The sequence below is a fragment of the Notolepis coatsorum genome (genome assembly GCF_963971535.1).
Source record: "Notolepis coatsorum genome assembly, chromosome: 1".
Taxonomy (NCBI): domain Eukaryota; kingdom Metazoa; phylum Chordata; class Actinopteri; order Aulopiformes; family Paralepididae; genus Notolepis; species Notolepis coatsorum.
Window position 1 is genome coordinate 146,932,354 of NC_140165.1, and position 11,289 is coordinate 146,943,642.

The window sequence follows — 11,289 nt, forward strand, 5'->3', positions numbered from 1 at the left end:
TTCAGGGTTGGGTGAATGTGGTCATCTTCACTTATGTTAGCTAACGTCGCCCCCCTGTGGTCAATTTAGAAAATGCAATGTAGGTCGTAGGTTCTATGGTAAAGTACCAGCAATGTGTCAAGAAGCCCAGCAGACAAGACTTTATAAATATGACCTCCTCAAATAGTCGTTAATAACATTTTACAAAAAAGTATTGTAATATTCGTTAATAGTTTATTTGATGGATCATCAATATGGATTTCTACATTACACATTTATCAGTATTGTAGACCTGGGGAGTGATGTTCCACCTGTGATATTACAGCCAAACCATATTGTGTAGGTTTATAATCTTTGACAGATTATTTAATTCTTATACTGTTACAACCAAGTTTCCATGGTAACTACTACAGTACCCATAGGCAAAAGTGTATCCAGAAACAGGCAGGCCTTAAAACCATCATGTGACTCAACAGGTCTATATCGTCGTCGTCGTCATCATCATCATCATCATCATCATCATCATCATGTCAAGAAAACAGCAACAGAACAGTGTTGAAACCATGCGAGACAACTAGGCTACAAATTATATAGTATCCCAAACAGAATTCATATTAAAAACTCTAATCATATTGTACTATGGCAAGATGAATGCGACTGCGAATGTAGACGGTGGTACACATACAACTAAGCAAAAACTGATATATAATATTGAAATGTAAATTCAACAAGTCTTAAAAACAGGGAAGGGTAATAAAATCCCCACAAGGAAAACGGCCTCCTGGACACACTCTTCACTTCTTTCTCCCGCCTCTCTCCTTCAATGCCAGGTGAATGACTGAGCCGTTGGTCATATTGTAGTAAGCCAGCGAGTTGGAATCTTTGATGAAAATGCCCTAAAAAAAAAAAACATCAGCATTCATGTCATCTTTCATAAATGATAATGGATGAGATCATTCATATATGGAAAAGGTGAGCATGCTTACCTCATACTGTAGCTTCTGTTTCCCTGCCGGCATGCCGGTGGCTTCGTGAATCTTGACTTTAATAACAGACACCTGCGGAGACACGACATCAGTGCGTTGATTATGAAACCGCAGGTGCACAAGATTACATATTACATTCACGCGGTACACACACAAGAAGGGAATGGAATGATAAATGTGTCGTACATACCTGATCTGTGAGTGGAACAGTGAAATTGAGCACTTGTCCACTCAACTTCCATTCGGTCTTGTCCAGCATGTTGGGGACCTGCACTTTGACCGCCACGTTGCCCTGTGGAATAAAGACAGCAACTTACAACAACAGTAACCTATGGAATAAAGACAGAGCGACTTACAGCAACAGTACCCTATGGAATAAAGACAGAGCAACAGTACCCTAAGGAATAAAGACAGAGCAACTTACAACAACAGCAGTGCCCTAAGGAATAAAGACAGCAACTTACAGCAACAGTACCCTATAGAATATAGACAGAGCAACTTACAACAACAGTACACTATGGAATAAAGACGGAGCAACTTACAGCAATATAACCCTATGGAATAAAAACAGAGCAACTTACAGCAATGACCCCTTTTAAAACATAGTTGTTATAGGAAGGCTAGAGAACAGACATTCAGCACACTATAGATCACATGTCTGTCTCAAGGCACGCAGGCCAAATATGGCCCGCCTGGCATTTTCAGCTGGCCCCCAGACTGAATTAGTTTATCAATACATTTTGGCCTGCTCCCACTCCTGGCCGCAATTCAACTGGCCTGCGATACAAATGAGATGCACCTCCATCTCACTGCACTCAATATGTTATTGTAAACGCACTTCTGTCCTTTCTCTGGTGCTTCAATGAATACAAAGAAGGCTATATGTTTAATGTTTAAAAGAAAAAATTTATTTAGCCAAGAGTAAAGACCATAACCATATCAAAAACAGTCAAAGTGTATATTTTCACCGATGTTTTATACGATTTATCGGAAATAAGAATTTATCGGAAAATGCTAATTATCGTAAAAACGCAAGGATATTACTAAATCCAGATTCAACCCTGCCATTGGAAAGAGGAGCATTTTCCCTATCCATAGATGTATGATTTGGCCATAATAATGTCAAGGTCAAGTTCAAGGTCAAATATGAATTTATAATTAAAATCGATTATCATTAATTACTGTATCTACAAATCCTTCTGTTTAATCATCTTCCCTTTATTCATTTGCTTAGATTTTTTGTACACATGATCTCAATAAGGTGGTGAATGAGCTCAGTGAGCATTTTCTCGTACCCCGCAGATTTAACATGATCAAAGATGCAAAAATCATAATTTATATTCTCCTTTCCTTCATTACAATTTTCTCAGCCTAGTAACAGACACAATATTTCTGACACTGGAAATATAGATGTTCCTAGATGTTCCTAGATACCAAGAACATGCTAATTGACCGTGCAGAAGTGAAGCAATCTTCCATTTACTTAGGCATGTACCTTTAGGCGAAATATTCCTACAGCTTAACAAAAAGGTGGGTAAGGAGGTGCCATTTATGGATATTAGCTTATTATCGATATTTCTTTAGTAGAATGCACATCTCTCACCTCAGTTTTCACTGGTCTCGTGCAAAACCAATTATTTCCACAGCTTTGATTTCAGAGTATGTGAAATTAATAAAAATAAATACACAAAACGTATTTCTCACCTCGCCATCTCTTTCTATCGCAGATTTCACTTATCTTTGATTTCAGAATAGGTATGCTGAATTAGCAATAATTCCCTTGATAAAGTAAAATTGGATGCAACTGAATAATACCAGCCTGAGTCAAGTGAAAACGGATGACTGACAACTTAAGCCTTTAAAAGAGAAAGTAAATAAAAACACAAGGTAAAATTGAAGGCTAAATACTGTGTGTCCTCCAATGGTACAAGAAAGCAGAACTGACTAAAACATGATGCAGGTGCAGATAACGCTCTGTGCATTAATTAGTTTGAGACGTTTGCATTGCCGCACAGTGAGACGGAGGTGCGTTTAATTCATATCACAGGCCAGTTGAATTGCATCTAGGAAAGGCAGCGGGCCAAAATGAATTCAGTCCGAGGGCCAGCTGAAAATGTCAGGTATTTGGCCTGCGGGCCTCGAGTTTGACACATGTGATAAGGGTTGTCACTTGCTGACCAAGCTGCAAAGCCATAACTTGTCATAACCTTCACTTAAATAGTTGTTTTAAAATCTATTCCTTGCTAGTCACAGCCAAGATTCTTCCAGACAATGGGATCTAGACACTAACAATACATATGGACGGTGGCTCAACCACTACTCTCACTTTTATGGCAGATTTTAGCCCCTTTTCCACCACAGTAACTTTCCCCAGGAACTAGGGACCTTTTGAGTGAGTTTCCACCGCAGGCATCAGGGTCTAAGCAGAAGTTCCAGGTCATTATTTTACTTGATATTACCCCCAAAAACATCTCTGCTATGCATTAAAAACATTTCCTCCCCCCCAGCGAATCTCACGCAGCAAAGCTGAGCAGGTGAAATATTTGCAGGTCAAGTATTACTAGGCAACTCGGGTGCAAAGAAGTTCAACAATCTACTAAGCCCTGTTTGGAAATATGAGTCATCTGGACTCCTGTGAGTTTCCAGTGCATTGAGTGGTCTGTTGTACGTTCCTGTTCAACGCAACGACCAATGGCAAAATAGTATGCAGGGAACATTGGTCTGTTCACTTAACCGTGATTACGAAGATCTGATGCCTAGAGACCTTTTTCACTATAATTAAAAGTAATTTTTTTAAGTGTCATTCCCGCGACAAAAAAATGTGGTATGAAATGCGGCTTTTGAGGAGAGGTTTAAACTATTTGACAGGGACCTATGAAGCCAAATGATGAACAGAAACATACCTTGTTTCTACACAGGAACTCAAACTCCGGAATTAGGTTGTCCTCAGTCTTCATCTTCTTGTTGACCGGCTCGTCGTCACGAGGTGGGGGTGGGTGGGAGGGTGGTGCAGGGGCAGAGGGGGGCAGTGGGACTGGAGGAGCGGGGACAAAAGCTGGAAGAGGAGCACAACAGAACAGTTTTAGCAGGTGAACGGTTCAGATGTTTGCATCTTGAATAGGACATTCTAACAGATCATCTTACCGGTTGGGACTACCATAGGGGGTGGTCTCGGGGCCATGAGGTGTGGCGACGGGGGCATGGGCACCACGTTGATGCGAGGAGCATGGAGCATGGGGGGCATGGGTGTCAGAATCTGCCCGGGGCCAAGACGCACCACAGGAGCCATAGGTCTAGGAAGCACTGGGACAGCAGACAGGAGGGTGGTGCGCACTGGAGGTGGCATCTGTCGGTACAGAACAAGAAGCTGTCATGATGATACACATATGTACAGTAACACTTTCAACTGCCACTAAAACCAAACAAACTATAGGATTAAATATAGTGATGACTTGGCTTAAATTCAAGTGCCTCAGATTATTTTGCAGACTGCTGACCTCTACCATGGATTTCCTTAAAAAGCAAGCTGGATAGTAACTACTATATTATTTGCCCAATCCTATGAAGAGCATAGGATTTTTGCCTTAAAACATTACCATCATTACAATTTCCTGACCGAGTGCAGCACTCTCCATTTTTTCTTCAAACAAAAGCTATAGTTGGTTTATTCTTTGTAGTTCGTGCCCAATTCTTTATGTAAGCTCCTTTTTGTTCATTCATCTTCTTACACTTAGGCTACTTACTAGGCATTGTGCATTTGCCCTCACTCCACCTCTCATTTTTGATAGTTGCCATGTTGTTACACACACATTTAAGACCATTCTACCATTGTTCTAAGTAGCTCTGGATAAGAGGTTCTGGTAAATGCAGTCTTGGAGACAATGACTTACAGAAGGTGGTGGACGTGGCAACGTCATGGGTTTAGGCAGAAGGGACACTGAATGCATAGGATGGTGGTGATGGATGTCACTGGGCTTGCTTGGTCCGATCTTCTCTCTAGCATCATCCTCACCGACCAGGCCCTTTGCCTTGTGGATGGCCTCTATCTGCTCCTGCAAGGTAATGTTGGCCTGCGCTGCTTGCTGGGTGCGGGCCATGCTCCCTGAGTGGCCGTCCCAGGTCACCTGAGGGGAAAAAAGGTGATGAATGTCGCATAGAAATACATATAAATTCTTAGTCCACCAATAGACTTAGGGTTTTGTGGACTTATTGAATAGTCCATGTAATTGACAAATCTGTAATATTGCATTTACCAAACACATATGAACACAATCCTGCAGAAGGACCTCTTTGAAGGTCCCTTGAAGTACTTTGCATTAGCTGAGACAGGACATGTTAGTCATGCGCACTCATGACACATTGCATATGAAAACAAAATCAAAATTAGTTGGAACTTATGAATATCGCAACAGTATAGCCTCGGTCAGTAGTGGCAGCTCAACCTCGATTTATCTTAAGAAATTAATTTAACAGAAGACTTCAACTCACCTTCTCCTCAGGCTTTTGGATTTCTTCTTCTCCGATCTTCTTACCGATAGCCGTCTCCTCCACACCAAAGATATCAGTACGCCTCTCAGCCAGTTGTTTCAGGCTGCTTTCAATGTCCAGACCAGGAGCGTAAACTTCATCCTCGATCTGCCTCTCTCTGATGCTGCGGTCCCTCTGCTCCAGCCAGCGAGGGTCCAGCAGACCAATTCGCATGTGCTCCTGCATTTTACTGGCTTGGATCTTCTCCCCGGTGATGGGTGAGATGAGGTACTCATCCGGAGTCACGGCTGAAACCTGGGGCTTGGAGGCTAAAAGAGGGGGGGGGGGGCAATAATCAAACAAACAGACAGATTTAGTTACTTTGCAAAACTTTGATTAGAGGATCAAGAAAAGAGGGCTGGGTTTGAGATTTCTTGTGAATCATGATACACAATTTTGTCTAAAATTATACTAAAAATCAAAACAGTGAAATTTCTCACAAAATGATTCTGGAAATATTTGAGACATTGAAAGTGTAAGTTCACACTTTCTATTACCATGCAGTGTCCAATAAGGTGAACATCAACTGGATAAATGAACACTGCTGCTGTTCAATCGATGACCAAAACATGTGATTTTCCATACCTTAACAGATATCGTCAATGTCGGAGGAGGGGAAATCTGTCCGATTATAGTCATATTTATAATCGCCCAAGCCCCAAGTGTATGATATTTGCTTGTTAATACCGAGTTGTTACTAATACTCCTCCCTCCCTGGTAGTAAGCATCTCTCACCTTTGGGGTCGTAGTCCTTGCGAATGATAACCTGGTCTGGGGTAGGGGGCAGTGGGGGTGGCATGGGGTTGTCTGGCGGCAATGGTGCCTTTCCTCCCTCGTCCTCGTCATCAGAGCCCTGAGGAAAGTAATGAGGATTTATGAGATTATTTATTTTTACGTTATAGCCGACCATTACATTTAAGCTGTTCTCAATGGCTTGTAAAACTGTATTTCTTGTTCTGACAAAAACCAAGACAGGCCAACTTGTTTTTTTCAGTGGTCTTATTTACCTCATCCATGTCCTGGACTTGTGTGTCCTGATCGGGCTGCGTGGGTTGTCCATCGTCACGGTCCTCCCGCTCATCCTCCTCATCCTCACTTTCCACCTCCATCTCCACCTCTTCGCTCTCTCCAAACTTCTCGTAGCGCTCCTGGATCAGGATGCGAGCGCCGAGCTCCTCTGGCGTGGTGGGCGGGGGGAAGTGACCTGTGAGGAACAGCGACACAGCCATGTGAGGAGTCCAGTCAGCCCAGAGGAGTCCGCCTGAAGACGACTCGTCTATTTAAATCAGTCAACCTACCTTGCTCATTGGGCTGGAAGTCCACCGTCTCCACCACCACAAAGTCGTGCCAGTCGATCTGGGCGTAGGCCACGCGTTCTTTCTCCCGCTCCTCTTCCTCCTTCTTCCTCTCGCGCTCCTGGAACTTTGCCCACTCTACGCGGTACTTCACCTGGCGGTTTCACAGCAGTGGGTTAGGAGATTAATTTCTATAAGCCCTCGTGAACTGCTTTTGATTAGGCATTTTTCAGCATTTACTGGGCAATTTACTGACACTTAAAAAACAAAATAAAAAAATAACTAGACAAACTCACAATGATAAACTTATATGACTGGCTGAGGTATATGATAACCCGCACTCGTTCTCTGCTACCAGTGCATTCTTTACTTTCACCCATTGACCATATTCACACAATGGCCATTTGGCTGGCTCTTAAACTTCCATTGGGAATTTTAGACAAGACCCTGTCCATTTTCTACTCTGTTCCACAGTAGGATGTGTGATAATCACAGGCAATTCACTGAGCTACTAACACCTCAAAGCTCAATAACGATGAATAACTGTTTCCACGTCTTCTTGACTTACCTGGTCCATCACCTCTCTGGGATTTTCAGATTCTCGCTTAAGCTTCAACAGCAGGCCTTTGGGAGGGATGAGAATCTACAGCGGGGCAAAAACAACATCAACACACAGGTTAGCATCAGAAAACAACCAGTTAAAATGACAAAATTAATATTGGGAGGGGTCTCCGGGCTACCTTAGTGTACTGCTCCACCAGCTTAGTGAAGTAGTTGAAGAGGCTGTGCTGTGGCCGCAGGAAATCAAACTGGTAGTTCCTCTGTTCCTTCTGCATGAGCTGAGTGAGAAACTGACGGCCGTTACGGGCAACAAACTGGGCAGTGAGCTTGACGACGTCGAGATCAAACGCAGAGATTGATGGAGGATCAGCGATGAACTCAAACTCAGGTGGCGGCTCCTTGGGAATCACGGCCTCGTGGATCACCTGGGACTGCAGAAAGTGACAGGAAGAAGGTACAGCTGCTATCAACAAATCACACCAATTAATCACCAGTAACTTCCAACTAAATTAACTGGTGTCAAATCGGGGTGCTGCTCCATATGACAATAAATGGGGCTGTGGCTTTGTGAGAGGCCATAAAATGTTTGTGTGAGCTCTTTTATTTTAATAAAACCATTAGCAAAGCTTAGCGTCATTCAATGGAAGTAGGTTACTCCAGCTAGCCTAGTTCCCAACAGTCACGAAATGCAATCCAAAACGTTCCTGTAAACATGTTGTGACCGGTGTATTTACCACATGGAGAAAAACAAATGTTAAATTAGACATTTTCGTTTTCTAAGCAGATACATACTCTGAACCTTTTTTTACGGAAGTTACAATTGGGCTCTTCAGGTGATGAGTGAAATCACTTTCGCCCAGGCAGCAGTGGTTCGGCAAAGAATTGCTTTTTTATTTATTTTTTTAATACACAGGGCACAACAGGTTTACAGGAACGTTTTAGACACTAGCTAGGCTAACGGTGGCGGGTCTTCCTACTCCTACTGCATGCACAGAGAAGAAAAGGGTATGTATCTGCTTGTCTAACTCTGGGGTAATTGGCAAATAAGCTAATTTAGGTTGACGTGTTCCTTTAACACATTGGGTGCCAATAACGTGTTTTCTCGTTATTTAATCGTTATTTCTTTTATTAGCGATATCCATTCATTTTTCATCCATCCAGCCTGACGTTATCATTGGGAATGGCTCTGAGCTCGAAAAGGGCAAATACCGCCGCCTATCGTCTCCCGGATGGTAATGCACATCATTGGATTGGATTGGGTGAAAAAGTGCATCAGAGAAAAACTCCGGTCCAGGGTTCCCCCATCTCTGGCAAGCAGTGTCTGTTACCACATTCACTGGGGAGGCTCGGAGCAGCTTTCGATTATCAGTTTCGGACTATTACGTTGGATCAATAAACGCGATCAATATTTGGAATGGCGATCAGGAATTGGATTAATCTTTTTGCAGAACATCTGATGTGAGATAAGGACTCTATTTTACCAGTATTGGGTACATTTTTTTTAAAGTTAAAGTTTTTTTCATAGCGATCACAACGTGTCTGTGTGTGTGTGTGTATGACGTTAGCGCTGACCAGGTCATGGATAATAGATTTTTCAGGCCGCTTCTCTAGCGTGCATAAGTACACATATACTATCGATAAACTTTGTTTTTAAATGTGCTCTATAAATAAAGTGGATTGGATTAATGAATTAAGTAGCCCCTTTCGTGACTGTGACGCAGCCAAATGAGACCCGCACAGGATTTTCAAAATAAGAGTATCGATATGAACTACACGCCAGGTGGCGGGCAGACCTCTCATTTTTACTTGCCAAACCTTAAATCTACACGCATTTGGCGCTTGGCGGGTGCTTATTTTGTTCCCTGCCTCCTACAACATAGTAAGGTAAAAAAAAAATGCTAATGTTTTTCTATATTTGGGCTCTAAACGAGGAAATATTGTGCACTTCACACGTTTCTATAATTGTTTTGTCGAAACCGGAAAGCCTGTAGCCGGTACTTCCTGTACTTCCGTTTTCACACTTTAGGAGGTATAGCTTTACCAGCCTAAGGGCTTGTGTCCATAGCAGACGTTTTATGAGTTGTCAGCTCCTTCCTGTCATTCATTTCTATGCTACAGGTGCGACAGGCGCGCTCCTCTTCCCAGCGCCGCGCCTCGCGTTTATGAGCTCTCGGCGGCAGCGTTTTTGGGCGGAGCGCTCCCAGTGCATAAAGTTGAAACTAGTTCAACTTTTGGAAAAGAGCGCGCTCATCAAGGTAATCAAGGTAATCAACATCGAGGAAGGGGCGGAGCCGCGAGACCCAGGAAAACGCTGAGCTTTTTTCCCCTTTTTTTCAAAGCGGTCCGCCTTGAAAAAAACGTCCGCTATGGACACAAGCCCTAAGGGGGGGGGGTCACATGACACATCACAGGAAGTGAGAACGATGCGGTTAGTCTTCCTTTGAAAGGTCTCTGGCTGCCTGGTTTTACCTTTGGTTGTTGCTGGGACTGTTGCAAGGCTTGCTGCTGCATAACCTTAGGCACAGCTGAAGAGGGCTCCTGTGCCTTGCCCTCCTTGAATTCAGTGACCTTGTGACGGTAGTAGGCATGGTAAGGATCGTTGGGGTTGAGGAAATTAAACTTGGGATTGTTGATCTCATTCTGACGGATCCTTGCCTCGAACTCAGGCCCGTTCCTGCGTGAAATTACAAAGTTATTATTAGGGTTTTAGTATACTTACTAACAAACAGCTATCAACTTCAGTTCCACTTACACGATTCCATTCAACACATTTCACAGTTGTAAAGAAACCAACCTGGCAACGAAGCTGGCTGTCTTGTCAACAATATTTCGGACCTCAGGAGGTGGATAGATGATACCAACAATAGGTTTGGTTGCTGGCGCTTCCTCCTTTTTTGGTTCATCAGGCTGCTGATAAAATGGACAGTACATTCATTAAACATGATCATAAAGCAGGACCTAAATGCAAGTCTGTTTCTGTCATAGGAACAATACTTTCTTCCACAAGATAAATGTGAAAATGTGGTGTCTATATTGAACACCAAAAAATACAGCTGTATAAGTGTTTAACGTTGAAACTCATAGAGCTAGATAGCCCCTTTAGAGCCCCAGCACCGCAGTCACGAAAGGGGCTAAGAGCTAGACGGACGTTGACGTTAGCTATCAGATATTACTAGTTAGGTGATCGGATGACTGTCACCGAAGTTCACCCAAAATCTAAATCGGTAACCTTCCATCACTAAAATGAGGGGAACCTATTTCAAGTGAAGGCAATGGATGAGATTTCTACAATCAAATATTGGCCATGGCTAGTGGCGTTACTGTTTTTTGTTCGAGTCCACTAGTACAAAACACGCGAGGCAGGACTTGAATGGGGGCCAATAACGTTAGTGGACATGTAATTTGTGTGGAGATCTGGTAGCCAAAAAGTTGGGCACAGGGGGACGCCATGCAAAAGAGAGGTTCCATTGCTATCTACTGCACTGCCAAGTTTCTTGCTCGCATTAGCTAACGTACAGTAGCTACCTCCTGTTACCTATATGTTACCTTGTTGTTGGACTCCGGCTGAACAATTTGAACAGGCCCAGGCGGCATGGCTGTCTACGTGGCTAATTCGAAATTAATAGAGACAAACTGGAGCGAGTGACCACACGATTTACATTAATAGCCAACGCCACTGTTGCCGTTACCTTAGCTTGTATACGTAAATTACTGCAGCGAAATTACATACACATTTTTAAAAATACGACTGCGTCGTGCTTACGTTGACCTTTCTATGGTCAATGGAGGTGTAGTACTTCCGGATACACATCGCTAGGCATTGTGGACCTTGCTGTTCTTTTTGGATGTCGCTATGGAAATGCAGTGTCAACAAATCATGATCAATGAACGCCTACTACTAGCTGCTTTGCTGTGTTTCTCGCGAAACACAAAGTAGACTG

The 11,289-nt window shown here is 43.1% G+C and overlaps 1 protein-coding gene across 1 annotated transcript; it reads right to left on the reverse strand.

The window, feature by feature from the left end:
- Window positions 1-191: 191 nt before the first annotated feature.
- On the reverse strand, window positions 192-11,110 carry sf3a1 (splicing factor 3a, subunit 1). The gene is made up of 15 exons (XM_084316438.1): window positions 10,895-11,110; window positions 10,143-10,258; window positions 9,818-10,022; window positions 7,528-7,779; window positions 7,356-7,430; window positions 6,791-6,941; window positions 6,500-6,696; window positions 6,228-6,345; window positions 5,454-5,761; window positions 4,856-5,089; window positions 4,110-4,311; window positions 3,869-4,020; window positions 1,156-1,257; window positions 966-1,037; window positions 192-875 (listed from the first exon to the last, which is right to left on the reverse strand). The coding sequence occupies exons 1-15, from the start codon at window positions 10,940-10,942 to the stop codon at window positions 774-776; spliced, it is 2,334 nt and encodes a 777-aa protein (XP_084172564.1). The 5' UTR covers window positions 10,943-11,110; the 3' UTR covers window positions 192-773.
- Window positions 11,111-11,289: the final 179 nt, after the last annotated feature.